This window comes from Artemia franciscana, chromosome 20 (assembly GCF_032884065.1).
Source record: "Artemia franciscana chromosome 20, ASM3288406v1, whole genome shotgun sequence".
Taxonomy (NCBI): domain Eukaryota; kingdom Metazoa; phylum Arthropoda; class Branchiopoda; order Anostraca; family Artemiidae; genus Artemia; species Artemia franciscana.
The window spans coordinates 10,604,916-10,625,613 of record NC_088882.1 but is presented as its reverse complement, the minus strand read 5'-3'; the positions used below and the strand labels follow the sequence as shown (position 1 = coordinate 10,625,613).

The following is a 20,698-nucleotide window of genomic DNA, read 5'->3' as shown; positions in this document are numbered from 1 at the left end:
AGTAAAAAGATAATGACTTAAAATTTATATTAGAGCCTAAAGAGGATGGACTATTTACAATCGTAGAAACTGATACTATCGTCTAAAAAAAATCACCAGCACCATCAAGTGTTTGACGTTTTGGTATTGTTTTCATGCTCTGTAATTGTTTCTTTTTAGAAATTGAGATCAGACGCTTATTAATACATTAATTTTGCCAATTACACTAATTTTGCCTTATTATCACGCTGATAAAAACCAAGAAACGCCAAACGCTAGATGGCATTGGCTTTTTTTTCACTGGACTCAGTTCTCTTTGTTAGAGCTTTTAGGATGAATAAGAGGAGAGTCCTATAGCCGTTGCACTGTAGTAGGCTAACTGTTTTACAAATGAATGGTTTGAGGATATGTTTTAGACTAAAGGACGGCTCAGATGGCATTCGTTAAGTTCGTAAAATTACTTCGTTAATCTTCCGTAAACCTTTACGTAAGCAAGCATTAAAGTTAAACTTTAGTTAACTTTTTTTGTAAAGTTCATAAAGTTGACCGATAGGGAAAGAGTTCAAGAGCAAAACTTTTAAACAGATTTGGAAATGTGGAATCAAGAAACTGAAGATATGCTGATTTCTTTAGTCCGAGGAAAGCCTGTCATATACCAGTCTTCTCAAGGAAAACACAAAGACAGGATCTGCATTAAAATCATATTCAAAGAGATCAGCAGTGTTATGTACCATCAGTTTACAAAACTGAAAGACCAGGGAATCTTGATATTCTTGATCTTGAAAACAGAATATGTAACAACCCCTTATGCCTCATTAAACTATACTCACACCCCATGCTCGTTATTTCTTCAGGACTTTTTCTCCAAAATATGAAATGATTCAGAAATTTGAATAGTTTGCTGCTCAAAACGCACGTAAAGTACAAGACTCATATGAGCGGTGAAAACTTTACGGAAACACACTTTGCGAATGACTTTACGAACTTTGTCTGAGCTAATCGACCATTCCCTGTCCCGGTGTCCCGGTCGTCATTTACATCCCCCTGTTTCCTCCGGTGTCCCCGTTGTAGTTGTGTCCCTGTGTCCCGGTCGTCATTTATATTCCCTGTGTCCCGGTCGTCATTTGTATCCCGGTGTCCCGGTCTGTATATACATTCGTTTTTTAGTTTTGTTTTTCTCCTTTATTTTTTTCCTTTTTTTTTCTTTTTTAGCTTATTTAGATTTTAGATTTTTTAGTTTTTTTATTAGTTTTTAGTTTTTTTTTCTTTTTAGTTTTTTTGTCCCGGTCGTCATTTATATCCCCCTGTTTCCCCCGGTGTCCCCGTTGTAGTTGTGTCCCTGTGTCCCGGTCGTCATTTATATTCCCTGTGTCCCGGTCGTCATTTGTATCCCGGTGTACCGGTCTGTATATACATTCGTTTTTTAGTTTTGTTTTTCTCCTTTATTTTTTTCCTTTTTTTTTCTTTTTTAGTTTATTTAGATTTTTAGATTTTTTAGTTTTTTTATTAGTTTTTAGTTTTTTTTTCTTTTTAGTTTTTTTGTAGTTTTTACCTTCTTTTTAGTTTTGTTAATTTTTTTTTTACTTATGTCCTGGTCGTCATTTATACTCCCTATGTCCCGGTGCTTTGTTGATTGCTAATCGAACATTCCTTTTGTCCTGGTCGCTTTCTCTTTGAGTGTCGTCATTTATTTTTTTCTTTTTTAGTTCTTTTAGTTTTTACCTTTTTTAGTTTTTTTTAGTTTTTTAGATGAAAATTTTTTTTAGTTTTTTCCTTTTTTTCTTTTTAGTTTTTATTGGTTTTTACCTTTATGTTAGCTTATTTTTCAGTTTTTTCCTTTTTTTTTTATTTTTTTTTTATTTTTTATTTTTTTTAGTTTTTTACCTTTTTTTAGTTTTTTTAGTTTTTTAGCTTTTTTACTTTTTTTATTAGTTTTTAGTTTTTTTGTAGTTTTTGCCTTTTTTTAGTTTTTTCAGTTTTTTTTTTAGTTTTTTATTGGTTTTTACCTTTATTTTAGCTTATTTTTCAGTTTTTTCCTTTTTTAGTTTTTTTTAGTTTTTAGTTTTTTTAGTTTTTTACCTTTTTTTAGTTTTTTTAGTTTTTTTAGTTTTTTAGCTTTTTTATTTTTTTTATTAGTTTTTAGTTTTTTTTGTAGTTTTTGCCTTTTTTTTAGTTTTTTTAGTTTTTTAGCTTTTTTATTAGTTTTTAGTTTTTTTTGTAGTTTTTGCCTTTTTTTAGTTTGACAACTTATTTTTATATATATAGATAGTTTTTTTTTTTACTTATGTCCTGGTCGTCATTTATACTCCCTGTGTCCCGGTGCTTTGTTGATTGCTAATCGAACATTCCTTTTGTCCTGGTCGCTTTCTCTTTTGAGTGTCGTCATTTATTAGTTTTTTCCTTTTTTTCTTTTTAGTTTTTTATTGGTTTTTACCTTTATTTTAGCTTATTTTTCAGTTTTTTCCTTTTTTTTAGTTTTTTTTTATTTTTTATTTTTTTTAGTTTTTTACCTTTTTTTAGTTTTTTTAGTTTTTTTAGTTTTTTAGCTTTTTTACTTTTTTTATTAGTTTTTAGTTTTTTTTTGTAGTTTTTGCCTTTTTTTAGTTTTTTCAGTTTTTTTTTTTAGTTTTTTATTGGTTTTTACCTTTATAGTTTTTTTAGTTTTTTAGCTTTTTTATTTTTTTTATTAGTTTTTAGTTTTTTTTGTAGTTTTTGCCTTTTTTTAGTTTTTTCAGTTTTGACGTCACCTGATCCAGTTTTTTCAGGTGACGTCACCTGACCCATCCACACATCCACAGACAGACAACTTATTTTTATATATATAGATATATGTTCACAGGTGGGACACAGGGACACAACTACAATGGCGCGTAACTAATATGGCGCGTAACGACTTACGCGCGCGGGGGGGCTTGTGGGGGGTGCGAGGCGCCCCAACCAACTAGGTTTTATAATAATCCTTTGACATTACAAAATTTTCATTGAAATAATTATTGTTGATTCTATCAGAAATGTACTAGCAGTTGTTTCTATTAAACTTTGATTTTGATAAATTCAAAAACAAATATTTTCATAAGAATATTAGCTCTAATTTAGTTACTAATTTTGTTTATATAGCGAAATACTACATGCTGCGTTTATATACATTTATGGTATGAATTTTTTTCCCGTTATTATCACATAATTTTTGTTTAAGCACCCTTGAGTGATGATACTGATGAAAAAATAAGGTAAAACCAACCGTTTGAGTTATTTGGACCCTGAAATTCAAATGTCATTTTCAAAATAAAGAATAATGACTCAGACCAAAATTAGCTTTTCATTTATTTTTCTTAAAATAAGACGTTTTCTATTATCGTTTTCACTTATAAAATTAACTCATTGTCAAAACCAAGACCTTCAACAGTTTAAAAAATATAATTCTGGTATGCTATTTTAAACTCACTAATAATCAAACAGTTCGTGGTAATCAAACAGTTCGTGGTAACGAACTGTAGTAAGGAGCGACCCGGCTCAATAGTAACCAAAACTCTAAAAAATGGAATTTTGATATCAGTAGCTACATCAAAAGAATTGCATTTTAATGCTGATTTCAAATATATAAGTTTCATCAAGTTTAGTCTTACCCATCAAAAGTTACGAGCCTGAGAAAATTTGCCTTATTTTAGAAAATAGGGGGAAACACCCCCTAAAAGTCATAGAATCTTAACGACATAGAAAATTACACCATCAGATTCAGCGTATCAGAGAACCCTACTGTAGAAGTTTCAAGCTCCTATCTACAAAAATGTGGGATTTTGTATTTTTTGCCAGAAGACAGATCACGGATGCGTGTTTATTTGTTGGTTTGTTTTTTTGTTGTTTTTTTTTCCCCAGGGGTGATCGTATCGACCCAGTTGTCCTAGAATGTTGCGAGAGGGCTCATTATAACGGAAATGAAAAGTTCTAGTGACCTTTTTAAGTGACCAAAAAATTGGAGGGCATCTAGGCCCCTCCCACGCTAATTATTTTCCCAAAGTCAACTGATCAAAATACTGAGATAGCCATTTTATTCAGAGTAGTCGAAATTCCTTATAACTATGACTTTGGAGACGACTTACTCCCCCAGAGTCCCCGTGGGAGGGGCTACAAGTTACAAACTTTGACCAGTGCTTACATATAGTAATGGTTATTGGGAAGTGTACAGGCGTACAATTTTGATTGGGGGAGGGGTTGAGAAGAGGGGGATATTCTGAAGGAGCTTTCCATCGAGGAATTTGTCATGGGGGAAGAAAATTTCCATGAAGGGAGCGCAGGATTTACTAGCATTACTTAAAAAAAAACAATGAAAAAATAAATATGAAAAAGTTTTTTCAGCTGGAAGTAGGGAGCAGCATTAAAACTTAAAACGAACAGAAATTATTACCCATATGAGGGGATCACCTCCTCCTAATAAATCGCTCTTTATGCTAAAGTATTTTTAGTAATGTCAACTATTTATTCTACGGCTTTTGTGATTCAGGGGTCATTCTTAATGAATTGGGACAAAATTATATCTTTTACTAATAAAAAGATTCGTAAAAAATTAAAAGTTCTAGTTGCCTTTTTAATTAACCAAAAAATTGGAGGGCAACTAGGGTTCCTCCCCCGCTCTTTTTTATCAAAATCGTTCGATCAAAATTATGAGAAAGCCATTTAGCCAAAAAAAAAAAAAAAAAATATGCAAATTTCGTTTTAATTATTCCTCTGCGGAGACCCAAAATCAAAACATGCATTGATTCAAAAACGTTCAGAAATTAAATAAAAAAAACAAGTTTTTTCAACTGAAAGTAAGGAGCGACATTAAAATTTAAAACTAACAGAAATTACTTCGTACATGAAAGGGGCTGCTTCCTCATCAACGCCCCGCTCTTTACGCTAAAGTTTTTTACTGTTTTAAAAAGAAGAGTTGAGAGAAAGAGTCAAACTTTAATGAAAAGAACGGGGCGTTGATGAGGAAGCAGCCCCTTTCATATGCGAAGTAGTTTCTGTTCGTTTTAAATTTTAATGTCGCTCCTTACTTTCAGTTGAAAAAACTTGTTTTTTTTTATTTAATGTCTACTTAAAGATGCCTATTTCAAAAACGTCTGGTATGGCAAAACCAGTGGCGTTATTTCGTCAAAATCCTGGGGGGGGGGGCAGAGTTGGAGCCAATTTTTCCAAATCAAGGGAAAATGACGGTAAAAACTAAAAATGAGCCATTTGGTGACATGAAAGTAATACATGGTACTATGAAAGTACTATAAAAATACTTTATAGTACTATAAAGGTAAATATACACTAAAAAAAAACAAAAAAACAATCCGTTTCTGTTTATGCTTAAACTATGCAGGCGTATCTTAGTTTTGACAAGATTTTTGAAGAAAATAAATTTCAGCAGGGCGGGGGGGGGGGCGAACTCGGGTCTGGGGGGGGGGGCAAGCCGAGGTCTGGGAGTGGTAATTGCCCCCCCCCTGCCCCATAGCACATTACGCCCCTGAGCAAACCCCTAAATAGAAACGTTCTGTCAAGAAAGGTGCTTGCTTTCTTTATAAACAAAGAAACCTTTGTTTAAATATGTAATTCATACTACTTGTACTGCTGATAACAACTCTGCAGCATTAAGCCGCCTGAGACTAACACAGCTACGCACACTCCTGCTCCATCCAAATCTAATCTAGGACTCACTCCTTGCACCCTCCCTAGAAGTTCCACTGTCCCTTAAATCCTTCCTTACGCGTTCTATTTAGGGACGACCAGCTTTCCATTGGGCCCTAGATGGTTGGCGGAAAAGGACGACCTTTGGTCTGTCATTCTTCATCCGTAGAACGTATCTTAGCCATCTCAGCCCTTCTCTCCTTATAGCCCTAGATAGCAGGATATAGTCAAATTTTTCTAACAGCTTGCTGTTTGAAATACTGTCAGTCAGAAGGGTACCCAAAATAATTCGTAGACAACTCCTCTGGAAAATATCTAGTAAATCCTCTAACCTCTTAGGAGCACCCACGTTTCAAAACCCTGCTTTACCGCTGTTATCATTGTAGCTTCCTCTATTCTAATCTTGGTTCGCAGGCTTATTTTGCTATTCTCCCGAACTTCTTCAACTGTGAAAAATTACCCAGGACCTTGGCTATTCTACTTAGTTATCTAAGGTTATTCTAATACTACCTAGGTAAGTGAAGATATCCACTTGATGGATCGTTTTGGTACCCAACACTACCTCTTCACCATCACTTATTCCCAGTCTTAGCGACTTTGTCTTCGTAATATTAATTTCCAAACCTATTCTTGTACACTCAACTCTCAAAACCTCCTAGAAATTATTCGTTTTGGTAACGTTTTTCGAATTTTTTGTTCGGCTCGTAAAAACATAACGACAATACATATAAATAAATTTTGATATGTTTTACAGTTTTTGTATCCCTCCCCCGAGCCCCGAACAAAAACTTTGGCTATTATCATACCTTCCTACCTAAAAAAAAAATAGTTATTAAAAGTTGTTGAACTCAATAGCTCGACAATGCTATTTTACTGTTGAGTTATTGCTTTTGATAAATATAAAAGCATATATTTTAGAGAAAAATTGGCTCTTTAGCATTTCATAAGACTTGATGTTTAAAGACATGAATGCAAGGGTGTATCCAGGATTTTTTTTTGCGGGGAGGGGGTACTTTAAAAACGCATCAGACAATTTTTATATGCATTTTCAATACGTATTTACGGGGTCAGGCAAAAAAATTTTTGGGGCGGGTAAACCCGGTGCAACCCCCCACCCTCCGATGTGCCCTTACGTAAACGTATATAAAAAATTAATTAGGATCAAAGAAAATAGATTGAATAAATCATGTAGAAGTTGATTTAAGTAGATTGAATTTAAGAATATAGGCAGAATTTCAGTCTAATGCAATTGTCTTGTAACGCCTTTTGAATTAGCCTACTGCGTCCGATTTGTCATATATATTACTTTGACATATATTTTAAATTGTCTCTTGTCCTGTTAAATTGCGTCATGTTTGTGTTTTTTCAAGATTTTTTGACTGGTGATTTGGTTTATTATTAGTATGGAAAAGGGACCGTTTCAGCTGTCAGATTTTATCAAGAAGCAACCTAAATTTAGACCAGTTTACGTACATAAATCTCTTTTTTTTTATTTCTAACGAACAGGACGTTCATTTCCAGTGAATATGTTTCTAACTGTGAAATCTTTTGCGGGGAGTTTCTATGGAAAGGATTGACCTGGATGTAAACAGTAAATGCTCAATTCGAAACAAATTAACGCCAAGGTCCGACACAACCACACCTACAAATAGGGAGTAAGGGGAAGGAGGATATCCACCTGGTATTGTCCCCCTTCTTCATAGAAAATGTAAGGGCAGAGGTATTTTTTTAATATAGGAGGGGCAATTACGTTATTTTTTTTTTCATTTTTATTGACGAAAATACAAAAAAAACACATTTCAATGAAAATTGCCCAAGAAAGTATTTTCAAAATTAGGGAGGGGGTGGGCAAACGGAGTATTGGCTCTATATTAATTTAACTTCTCTATGACCAATTTTTATTCATTACTCTCCTCTTCCTCTACCAACGGTTGGAACTGTTTGCGTCTATGGAAATATTTCTTTGTTTCAGAAGGCTCCTCCGTGCATAAATTTAACAATATTTTTGTGCTGCTAAATCCTGTAACAAGAATATTTTATAAATTTTACATATATTTCTAACTAAGGATTTTACTCGCCAACCTTGTTGCTTAGAAAGGGAGATGTTGAGACGGAAATGTGCATATGCGTTTTTTTCGTAATTTAAATAAGGCTACTTTTAACTTATTCATTTAATTGTGAAATTTTCATACCGTTCTGTATAGAGGTCTAGACTTTTGAGAGGGGATCAGTTGGTTGAAAAAATAATATTTTATAAGAGCAGGAGTAATGAAGTACCAATTTTTGAAAAGATAGAAAGTTTGAAATTATAGGAAGGTAAATCTGCGAACCAAGATTATAATGTTGGAAGTTATTGTGATGACAGTGGTCAAGTATAGTTCTGAAGCGTGGGCACTCCGAGAAACAGAGGAGGATTTACTAGATGTTTTTCAGAGAAATTGTCTGCGGATTCTTTTGGGCACCCGACTGACTAGCCGGACCTCAAGGAGTGCGCTGTACGAAGTGCGCTTCCTCTATTCTAATCTTGGTTCGCAAGCTTATCTTGCTATTCTCCCAAACTTCTTCAGCTGTGAAAAATCGCCCAGGACTCTGGTTATTCTACTTAGTTATCTAAGGTTATTCTAATACTACCTAGGTAAGGGAAGATATCCACTTGATGGATCTTTTTGGTACCCAACACTACCTCTCCACCAGACCGCACACTACCGCAGACCATTTCCAGAGAAACGGTCTGCGGATTGTTTTCGGCACCCGACTGACTGGCCGGACCTCAAGTATTGCGCTGTATGAAGAAAGCGATTCAATCCCGCTTTCTGCGGCTATAATAAGAGAAAGGATGAGATGCCTGGGACATGTTCTGCGGATGAAGAATGACAGATTCCCGAAGAGTGTCCTTGTCGGCCAACCGGCTATGGCCAAACGAAGAGCTGGGTGTTTTGAATGGGATGGGACAATGTTGTAAGGAAAGATTTAAGGGAAATAGGAACTTCTCGGGAGGACGTAAAGAGGGAGGCTTCGAATAGATTGGAATGGAGTGTGCATAGCTGTGTTGGTCTCAGGCGGCTTGGTGCTGCAGTGAGCTGTTGTTAGTAGTATTAGTAGTAGTAGTGGTAACATAAAGTACAAAAAGTGATTGTTCTTATTCCTGTTTGTATGCCTGTCAAATTACATACTAATATTATCTAGTGTGTAATTTTGATCATGGTGCATGTTCCATAATCTCACCTAATTTTTCAAGCATCCTAAATATGGGATAATTTACTCTTTTCTTTTTTCTTGAAGAAGCTAATGTCTACATCCAGTGAGTGTGTTTCAAAACGGGGGACTTTCATTGCATTGTAAGCTAAATTGTTAATATTTAATAGAAGATAACTTTTGATTCTGGTTGTCAAGAAAACAACCTGTTGAAACTCGACACAAGTTTCATCTATAAGTCATACTCGTCCTTTGTAGTAGAAGAAAAGAAAGAAAAAAGTGTCATGTCAGTCATGGCCGTATCCTGTGGGGGGGGGGTAGGAGGTTTAACCCCTTCTAAAAGTTTGTCCAACTCGTAAAAACATAACAAAAACGCATATAAACAAATTTTTTATGTGTTTTTAGTTTTTTGTAACCCTCCTCCCCCTCCCATCGAACAAAAATCCCGGATACGGCCTTGACGTCAATTCTACCCATGTAAAAAAGTGATTTTCCTTGTTACTCAAGGGGGGATTGTAAAAATCCTGTATGGGATTTTCGACAATGGTGCTTCCAGTGGTGTACCTTTCGTTTCGATGCCACTTTCGAGGGGTTTCGGACTTTTTTTTTAAATTCATATAAATGAAGGCGCTGCTTAATGCTTACAAAAGACTTGTTTCGGTACTTGTGTTTTATTCAGAACACACTCAATAAGTGAAGTTAGGTTAGGTTAAGTATCTTCTATTACTATGCCTTCTTTCTCGTAATGTTCCTTCTCGCTAGAGTATAAAGTTATGTTGTATCCATTGACGCTCTATTTTGTTATGGGCAACAACCCCTTATCCTGGAAAAATATAATTGCCTCTTTTTCAGTCTTTGGCAAATCCCAAATCTTCATTTCAAAATCCATGTTCAGATACTATCTTCTATCACTATGCATAGCAAACTAAATTGAGTTTGTCTTTGTTGCTATGAAACCGGTTTTTCTCATAAAATGTAACAGCATCGTAGTTTGTTTCACGAAAGAACCTAACTTCACTCATTGAGTGTGTTCTGAATAATACACAAGCACCATTGTCTCTTACTGAAATATTATTGGAGATAATCTATATACCTTAATAAAAGTTGTTCAAGGACAATAAAGAACGGTGCTGCTTCAAACGTGTGTTGATTTGTGTTTAACGCTTCTGTGAGCCATGATCCTGCTAAACTGTATGGATCTGCCGCGTGATACAATTGGTTTACAAACATGGGATTGGACGTTCTCACGGAGTATTTAATTGCATCTTTGCATAATTTCAATAATTGCTCTTGATTCATACCACTTTCATTGAGTTTAAAATCCACCCTATCAATCAGTTCCTGGGGGTGAAGAAAATTGATAACTTTCTCCTTTCTTGTTGGGGGTGAACTTAATATTTCCTTTTCAATCAATTTTGCTGTTTCCATTACGAATTTGTTCTCTTGTTGCAATGCTTCTCGGCTCAGGCTTGCCATGGCTTTATTGGTGAAATTTCTCCTGGGAGAAAAAAATTATCCATTGTTACTTGTACGCAGAAAAAGTAATTAATAGTTCTACAATTTTTTTTATAAATAAATTAAACAAGTCTACTCGCCTGTAAAGATAAGGAGCAGGATGGTTCAGCAAACATAGAGATTTGCTCGATAGGTAATTTTTATTTTTTATTTGCATTTTATTTTTTCTGGCAAAATTTTTCCACTGATTAATATCCACGTAATTTAATGTATAACACAGGATTATAATTTCAAGCTTAAATGTAACAATGTAAAAACGTAACAGATCCAATAGCCTATACAACATCATGCAAGTTGGATAGGCATCAAAGAGTGGATACAGGGAAGAGACCATATGATTGTCACATTTGTCAGAAGAGTTTTTCTGAATGAAGCTCTTTGAAAACGCACCAGAGTCCATACAGGATATAAACACATTTATATTCCGATATCAGCACATTTAAAGAAACAAATAATGTTTAATTTAATAAACATTATAAATCTTAATAAATTATAATTATAAGTTAATAAATTACAAAAAAATATAAATGTTATTACACTATAAATGTAATAATAAACCTCAGCTTAGTGTTGTCTTCTATAATTTTCTTTCCCTTAATACTTTGCACGTGATCCCTCGCCCTGTTTTGGTTTTTGAAGACCCCTTCCACAAAAAAGTACGGCCCTTTCGAAACAAATTTCTGCATACGTGCCTGGTAACATATTTAGTCAAACAGTTCGTGGTAACGAACTGTAGTAAGGAGCGACCCGGCTCAATAGTAAACGAAACTCTAAAAAACGGAATTTAGATGCTAAAAGATACATCAAAAGAATCAGATTTTCATGCTGATTCTAAATATATAAGTTTCATCAAATTTAGTCTTTGTCATCAAAAGTTACGAGCCTGAGAAAATTTGCCTTATTTTGGAAAATAGGGGGAAACACCCCCTAAAAGTCATAGAATCTTAACGAAAATCACACCATCGCATTCGGCGTATCAGAGAACCCTATAGCAAAAATTTCAAGCTTCTATCTACAAAAATGTGGAATTTCGTATTTTTTGCCAGAAGACAAATCACGGGTGCGTGTTCACTTACTTTTGTTTAATTTCCAATCACTTTCTTTGAAATCGTCAAGAAGAGAAAACAAATCATGATTATTTACAACCATCCATATTTTAAGTGGCATATTTGCAATTTCTTGCACTTCTTCGGCCAAACAGCGTTATAGCTGCCACAAATAAGAATATAATCCACTTTTAGTCTTTGATACACTTTTTGTGGCAAAAGTATCTTCCGAGTTATTTTTTTTTCCTTCAAACGCTCTCCATTTCTCGATCCGTTATAAATGAGGTGAAAAAATTGCAGTTACAAGTTACAATATTCTTAGGCAATAACATGCAGGATCCTTTTGATCCTAGTAATTTAACTCTGAATTCCATTAAAAAAAGGACAATGTTTAAAAAATCTAACTGAATCTACGTTTAGCATAGGATCATAGAACTGGAATCTGCCGCCTGCCCATAGTAAATGACTATATATTTTATTTCGAACTTGATTTTCACGAATAATTGATTGAGCCTTCGACATATATAGAATAAAAGTCAAAATAGAAACTAGTTTTTTCTTCCTCTTCTTGTCTCGACCCATATTTAGTTTTAAATTCTTTAGCGTGTATTATTTCCATAAATACATCCGGTACACCGGTCCTGTGTTGAATGCTTCAAAGCAATGGATTATTTCTTATGGCATATTTTATGCTTTCACGAACCTCATTTGTACCAGACTCAATCTCGGCAAAAGCAAAACAGAATTCTAAGAATGCAAACCATGACTATGAACACGGGAAAATTCCAGATCACATGGATGACTGCAATACAAGGTTTTCTCATTTTTAACCGCGAAAGATAGGTTATTTACATAAATTAGAAGGAGTACTTGCCATAGAATCGACCCTTGAGGATATTATACACAAGTTTTGAGGCTTGACGAAAAAGTGAATCAACAGAGTTTATTTGCTGTAGACCATTTCTGAAGGCATGTTTGAATTTTCCAAGACGCATCTGTACGAATCTCAGGCTCCTACGGTTAGTCAGTCTTATTAACTACGGATTATTTATTAGGCATATTTATACTTTCTCGTTTTATTTAAACACACACACACACACACACACACACACACACACATATATATATATATATATATATATATATATATATATATATATATATATATATATGCTCACTGTAGTCTGTCAAATAGGTGAACTGTCAACAATAAACAAGAGGTCTGTCTCGGTTTCTCTGCGTCGCGGCTGATCGGAGATGTTTTCTTGCCAACCAATCAGACTGTTTGTGCTTTTTAATATTCTATCGTATTCAGTGTTGTTAACCTCCCACAATCTTCTTTGTAATGACTATCTCCTAACATTTATGCTTTCATCAAAATCAGTTTCTCTAGATAAATTCGAGGGGTCTCTTTTTCAAAATGCCTTTAAATTTGATTTCAAAATAACATTTTACCATCAAGTGTAATCGAAATAGTAGTTAACATTCCTAACTCAGCTATAAATGGAGGTTTTTCTCGCTAAGTAGTTTTTTTTTATAAAAACATATTTTTAAATCTTTGCTTACTATTGGCCATGGTTCGCTTTATACTAGGTTGCAGCTGTCGCTGCGATCACGAGAAAAGAAAGTAAAGATGTATCATAAGGTATTTATGTACTTTCTTTTCACGGTGTATACTCTCAAACCAACTGGATAAATTAAATTGCTAGATCTCATACACGGAAAGTTTTTCGCAAAAAAAAAACTCAAGGTAAGAAATAAAAATTGGTTAGACATATATATTATGTCTGTCGGAGTGCTATAATAAAATTGGGGTATTAAATAAAAGTTTGGGGTCTTATGATATTTTGGCCCAATTTGGGCGAAAATGGATTGTGCAGCACAAAATGGCGGAAAGTGGTTTATTGAGGCACTACTTTCTATTTTATATAATAAAAATGAAGTAACCGATGGAGTCTGTAGCATTTATTACCCGTTTTTACGTTGTTTTTTTTTAGAGAAGAAGAGAAACAGGAAACAACGCCCCGCTCTTTACGCTAAAGTTTTAAATATTTTTAAAAAGTAGAGTTGTCAGAAAGAGTCAAATTTTAGCGTAAAGAGCGGGGCGTTGAGGAGGGGACAGCCCCTTTCATATATGGAATAATTTATGTTCGTTTTAATTTTTGATGTCGCTTCTTATTTTCAGTTAAAAAAAAACTTGTTTTTTATTTAATTTCTGAACTTTTTTGAAGTAATGCAGGTTTTGATTTTGTTTCACCGTACATGAATAATTAAAAATAAATTTGCAAATTAATTTTACTTTTTTTTGGCTAAATAGCTTTCTCAAAGTTTTGATCGGACGATTCTGAGAAAAAAGGGGCGGGGGCCTATTTGCCATCTAGTTTTTTTTTACTTTTAATTTAATTTACGAACATTTTTATTAGTAATAAATATACGTAACTTACAAATTAACTTACGTAACGAACTTCTATATTCGTATATTTTTATTACGTATATGAGGGGGTTTGCCCCCTCATCAATACCTCGCTCTTTACACTTAAGTTCGAATTATGTTCCAATTCTTTAAGAACGACCCCTTAATCACAAAGACCGTTTAATTAGAATAAATAGCTCTTTTGAAATTACTAACAATACTTTAGCCAAAGAGCGTGGTATTGAGGAGGAGACGAACCCCTTCATATACGTAATAATTTCTATTTGCTTTAAGTTTTAATATTGCTCCTTATTTCCAAGGTGGCCAAAGGGCCACCCCCCCTATTTCCTCCTTGCCTTTGGAATATGTACGATTGATACACCCAGAGCCTTCCCTGATCTAACAATTCGGTGGAAGGCTGGCACTTTCGGATCCATGGTTCCATTAACTGCCATCATCCAAACTTGTGGAAGTTCTTGGAGATTCACAAACGGGAACAGGGCTTCATGAGTGCGATTATCTATGTACAGATAAATATCTATTTTCAGATTTTAGTCAGCATCCGTGAAGTTTTTGCTTAAAATCCTAGAGATTCGACAGATTTGAAATTAGCACCAATCTTGAAGCAATTTAATATCTGAAGCTTACTGTCTATAACAAAATGCACTGAAAATGGTTACTGCAGGGTTACAGTTAAATTTACAGATACAAAATGAGCATTTATCCCATTCCAAGAACTTGGAAAAGAACTTGATTAATAAAATAAATTATTTGAAAACAAACCTGTGGTCGTTGTTTCCGATTTTGATGGCAAGCGCGTGAAAAGCCAACACTGTTTCTAACACTACAGTAGCACTATGATGAACCATTAAGAGCGTACATTTTTATTACGTATACGAGGAGGTTTGCTCCCTCGTCAATACCTCACTCTTTACACTAAAGTTCGAATTTTTTTCCAATTCTTTAAGAATGATTCCTGAATCACCAAGGCCGTTTAATTAGAATAAGTAGCTCTTTTGAAATTACTAAAAATACTTTAGCGTAAAGAGTGATGTATTGACGAGGGGACGAACACCCTCATTACTGAGGATTTTGAAAAATCCTATCACGTAAACCCCTTCCCCCGACCCCCTACCACCAGGAAAAATCCCCCCTGAAAAACGTCAGTATACTTCCCCCAACTCAATTTGGACTCACTTGATAGTCGTAGACATGGCTTAACATATAGATTTGGACTAAATTGTTTAAATTCCCCAGCTCATTGTCGTCTACTACCCAACTTTGCGAGCCCCCCAACTGGAGGACCAGTTACTAGACTTCGACAAATAAAAAACAATTGTCCACAGTTACTGACTTGCTCAGCATATAGTACTGAGAGATATCGCAAATCATTTGTTCCATACTTTACCCGTCATTTTAATAATATTGACGCGACTGATATTTAATGTTTGATTAATATATTGTTTGATTAAATTTTCCTGTGAGTGTTTTTGAAGGTATAAATTATTTTTGTCATGACATGCTAATGCTAGCTCCGGCTATTGTAGTGAATAAATATATTCTATTCTATAACCAATACTATATGTAAACAATGGACAAAGTTCATAGCTTGAAGCCCTTCCCCGGAGACTGTGGGGGATTAAGTCGTCCTCAAAGACATAGTTATTAGATTTTCCGACTATGCTGAACAAAATGGCTACTTCAAAATTTTGATCCGGTGACTAAGAATCAGTGAGCGTGGGAGGGGGTCTAGTTGCCCTCCAATTTTTTGGTTACTTAAAAAGAGCACTAGAACTTTTAATTTCCGTCAAAATGAGCCCTCTCGCGACATAGGACCACTGGGTCGACACGATCACCCCTGAAAAAACAATAACAACAACAAAAACGAATAAACACGCATCCGTGATCTTTTCTTCTGGCAAAAAATACAAGATTCAACATTTTTGCAGATAAGAGCTTGAAACCTCTACAGTATGGTTCTCTGGTTCATTCAGATTCAATGAGTTTTAAGGGGTGTTTCACCCTTTTTTCGAAAATAAGGCACATTTTCTCAGGCTCGTAACTTCTGATAGGTAAAACTAAACTTGATGAAACTTTTATACTTCAATCAGTATAAAAATTCGATTCTTTTGATGTATATATTGGTATCAAATGTAATTTTCAACAAGCTCTTCTGGTCTTTTGGAGGTGTTTTTTCCTTTTTTTTTCAAAAATCATCCATATTTATCAGGCTTTTAGTTTTTGGTAGTTAGCTTTAAACTTGATATATATAAACTAGCTTTAAAATTTGGTATATTTAGAAATACCACAAAAAGCAGAATCTTTTGAAGCAGTCTCTGTACATTGTTGTCAAAGCTCCTTTTTTGGAATCTCGATTACTTTTAGCCAGGTCCTTACTTACCGTAGATAACTTTGAAGACCACACTGCCTTTCCATGACGAAAGTATAACAGTTCAAAATAGGAATGAAACCTTTTAATCGACAGTGAACAGATATAGAATTTTTAACTGGATATTTCGAACACATAGTGTTTATTATCAGCAGTAAAACTCTTTTTAACGTAACATTGATAGTGAACACTGTATATGTGTTCGAAATATCCAGTTAAAAATTGTATACATGTTCACTCTCGATTAAAAGGTTTCATCCCTATTTCGAACTGTTATACTTGTGTCCTTACTCACAGTTGGTTGCCATGAACTTTCCGATAGAATTTTTTTTTTTTTTAGTAGGTCGATACAGTCACCCTCTGGAGAAAACAATAGCTAAGAGCTCATATGGCACTTGTGACGAGGTCGGAAGAGCCAAGAGCTCATATGGTATGAGCTATAGCAAAATTCTAAGAATCAATAAATTGCTTTAAAAGGAAAATCAGAGGCTTAATGCCGGTTGGGATTTAAAATAAGAGCTCTGAGTCACGAGGTCCTTCTAAATTTCAAAATTCATTAAGATTCGATCACACACTCGTAAGTTAAATACCTCAATTTTTCTAATTTTTCCTCTCCCTTCAGACCCCCAGGTGGTCGAATCGGGGAAAACCACTTTATCAAGTCAGTTTTTGCAGCTCCCTGACACGCCGGCTAATTTTCATCGTTCTAGCACGTCCAGAAGCACCAAGCTCGCCAAGCACTGAACCCCACCCCTAACTCCCCTACAGAGAGCGGATCAAGTCCGGTTACGTCAATCATGTATCTACGACATTTATAAGCGTTTTCCAAGATCTCCGGTTTCTCCCTCCAACTCCCATCAATGTCAACAGATCTGGTCGGGATTTGAAATAAGAGCTCTGAGACACGAGTTCCTTCTAGATATCAAATGTCATTAAGATCCTGTCACCCGTTCTTAATTTAAAAATACCTCATTTTTTCTAAATTTTCCAAATTAACAACCCCCAGCTCCCCCAGAGAAAACAGATCCGTTCCAATTATATCAATCACGTATCTATAACTTGTGCTTATTCTTCCCATCAAGTTTCATCCCGATCTGTCCACTCTAAGCGTGGTCAAATATTTCCGGTTACCAAAATTTCCGGTTCCTTCCTTCAACTCCCCTCAATGTCGACGGATCTGGTCGGGATTTAAAATGAGAGTTCTAAAGCATAAGATCCTTCTAAATATTAAATTTCATCAAGATCTGATCACCCGGTCGTAAGTTACAAATACCTATTTTTTTCTAATTTTTCGGAATTATCCCCCCCCCCCAACTCCACCAAAGAGAGTGGATCCGGTCTGGTTATGTCAGCTACGTATCTTGGACTTGTGCTTATTCTTCCCACCAAGTTTTATCCTGATCTCTCCACTTTAAGCGTCTTCCAAGATTTCCGCCCCCCCCCCAATGACACTGGATCCGGTCGGGATTTAAAATAAGAGAGAAATAATAAAGAGAGTCTAAAATAAGAGAGTTAAGAGGTCCTTCTAAATATGAAATTTCATTCAGATCCGATCTCTCCTTCGTAAGTTAAAAATACCTGATTTTTCAGAATTAATACCACCACCACCCCCCAACTCCCCCAAAGAGAGCGGATCCGTTCCGGTTATGTCAATCACGTATCTAGGACTTGTGCTCATTTTTCCCACCAAGTTTCATCCTGATCCTTCCACTCTAAGCGTTTTCCAAGATTTTAGGCCCCCCACCTACTCCCCCCAATGTCACCGGATCCAGTCAGGATTTAAAATAAGAGCTCTGAGACATGATATCCATTCAAACATCAAATTTCATTAAGATCCGATCACTTTCCTATTTAACCGTCCCTCCACGCCCCCCCCCAGACGGTTGAATCGGGGAAACGACAGTTTTTAATTTAATCTTGTCTGGTTCCTGATACGCCTGCCAAATTTCATCGTCCTAGCTTACCTGGAAGTGCCTGAAGTAGCAAAACCGGGACAGACAGACAGACAGACCGACCGACCGATAGAATCTGCGATCGCTATATGTCACGTGGTAGATACCTTGTGTCATAAAAAAAGAGGAAAATATATATAAATGCACATTCGTGATCTTTCTTCTTGAGAAGATGTAAAATTTCATATTATCTAGTTAGGAGCTTATAACCTGTACAATAGGATTCTCTGACATGCTGAATTCAATGGTGTGATTTTCATCAAGATTGCTTGCCTTATTTGGGCGTTTTCCCCTGTTTTCCAAAATTGTGCAAATTCTTTCCGACTCGTTGTTGATGCGTAACTTCAGATGAAATTTATATGTTTTGAATCAGCATAAAAGTTTATTTGTTTGATGTATTAGTTGTTGTCATTTGTGCTTTTTTTTCAGTCTCTGTTGATAATAATCTGAGTTGCTCCTTACTTTACAGTTACTTACCATGGACTGTGATAGATAAAAACTGTTTATGAATTTAGGCGAAAATTCTATATCTGAACTAGTCAGAAATGGCTAATCAGATTAATAGCCTTAGCTAAGTTTCGACGCCAGCTAAATCCCATTGGGATTAAGCCAGTAACAAATGTATGTCATCTAGAATGGCTTCCAATGGTCGTAAATCGAAATGGCTGAGCCAACTTTCCTTAGAATGGCTTCCAATGGTCGAAAATCGAAATGGCTGAGCCAACAAAATAGTGAAGAATTTTCATGCATCTGGAAACTGCATACTTTTTGTGAATACATTGCTGGAAGTGAAGAAGCTGTTTCCTGGAAATCGACGATAGCTCTGGGTATTTGTGAAGCTCTTATTGAAGAGCTTAGTGCCAAGCAGGATAAATCGAAGTATGTCTACAGGTTCTTTTTCCTTAGATTTACTTCCGATGGTCGAAAATCGAAATGGCTGAGCCAAATTTCCTTAGAATTGCTTCCAATGGTCGAAAATCGAAATGGCTGAGCCAACAAAATAGTGAAGAATTTTCATTGATCTGGAAACTGTATACTATTGTGAATACATTGCTGGAAGTGAAGAAGCTGTTTTCTGGAAATCGACGATAGCTCTGGGCATTTGTGAAGTTCTTATTGAGGAGCTTAGAGCCAAACAGGATAAATCGAAGTATGTCTACAGGTTCTTTTTCTTTAGGTCCAATGGTCGAAAATCGAAATGGTTGAGCCAACAAAATAGTGAAGAATTTTCATTGATCTGGAAACTGTATACTATTTGTGAATACATTGCTGGAAGTGAAGAAGCTGTTTTCTGGAAATCGACGATAGCTCTGGGCATTTGTGAAGCTCTTATTGAGGAGCTTAGAGCCAAACAGGATAAATCGAAGTATGTCTACAGGTTCTTTTTCCTTAGATTTGCTTAAGATATTAAATTTTCGTAATTGTTCTTAGACCGCTAATCAGAGCAGAATGATGATAAAAACTGCATAAGTAGCAAGATCAGAGTCCAAAGATTTACCTTCAAATTGTTTTCTGTCGAAAGATTAAGATCTTAGCACAATGATGACCAGAATGAACGGCCTTAACGTCATCGCAACATCTTCTTAATTGTCTCAACGCCGATAACATCGTCATAATCATCCAAATCCTCATTATGATCATATGTGTCACCTTTTTATGGCACTTGGTATTAACCAAGTGACATATAGCAATCGCAAATTCTGTCGGTCTGTCTGTCGGTCCCGGTTTTGCTACTTTAGGCACTTCCAGGTAAGCTAGGACGATGAAATTAGGCAAGCGTATCCCGATTTGACCATCTTGGGGGGGGGGGAGTGGGGGGGCCGGTTAATTCGGAAAAAATAGAAAAAATGAAGTATTTTTTACTTATGAGCGGGTGATGGGATCTTAATGAAATTTGATGTTTGGAATGATATTGTGTCTCAGAGCTCTCATTTTAAATCCCGACCAGATCCGTCGACATTGAGGGGATTTGAAGGAAGGAACCGGAAATTTTGGAAACCGGAAATATTTGAAAACACTTAGAGTGGAGGGATCGGGATGAAACTTGATGGGAAAAATAAGCACAAGTCCCAGATACATGATTGACATAATCGGAACGGATCCGCTCTCTTTGGGGTAGTTGGGGGGGGGGGGTATTTCTGAAAAATTAGAAAAAAATGAGGTATTTTTAACTTACGAACGGGTGATCGGATCTCAATAAAATTTGATATTTAGAAGGATATCGTGTCTCAGAGCTCTTATTTGAAATCCCGACTCGATCTGGTGACATTGGGGGGGGGGGAGTTGGGAGGGGGAAACCTAAAACTTGAAAAACACTTAGAGTGGAGGGATCGGGATGAAACTTGGTGGAAAAAATAATCACGAGTCCTAGATACATGATTGACATAACCGGAACGGATCCGCTCTCTTTGGGGTAGTTGGGGGAGGGGTTAATTCTGAAAAATTAGAAACAATGAGGTATTTTTAACTTACGAATGGGTGATCGGATCTCAATGAAATTTGATATTTAGAAGGATATCGTGTCTCAAAGCTCTTATTATAAATCCTGACCGGA

The 20,698-nt window shown here is 35.6% G+C and overlaps 2 protein-coding genes and 1 long non-coding RNA gene across 4 annotated transcripts in view; 1 reads left to right on the top strand and 2 right to left on the bottom strand.

Moving 5' to 3' along the window:
* LOC136039746 (required for meiotic nuclear division protein 1 homolog) overlaps window positions 1-20,698 on the top strand; it is a 103,195-nt gene that overhangs the window by 60,262 nt on the left and 22,235 nt on the right. The window lies entirely within an intron of this gene.
* Window positions 1-20,698, bottom strand: part of LOC136039744 (cysteine sulfinic acid decarboxylase-like) — a 34,030-nt gene that overhangs the window by 10,318 nt on the left and 3,014 nt on the right. For both annotated transcript variants that reach the window (XM_065723587.1, XM_065723586.1), the window contains exon 2: window positions 9,923-10,327. In XM_065723587.1, the coding sequence (XP_065579659.1) occupies window positions 9,923-10,305 (383 nt within the window). In that variant the 5' untranslated portion in view covers window positions 10,306-10,327. The remainder of the gene's footprint in view (window positions 1-9,922; window positions 10,328-20,698) is intronic.
* LOC136039748 (uncharacterized) lies at window positions 1,395-2,806 on the bottom strand. The gene is made up of 2 exons (XR_010620547.1): window positions 2,624-2,806; window positions 1,395-1,985 (listed from the first exon to the last, which is right to left on the bottom strand). It is a non-coding gene; the product is annotated as an uncharacterized LOC136039748 (long non-coding RNA).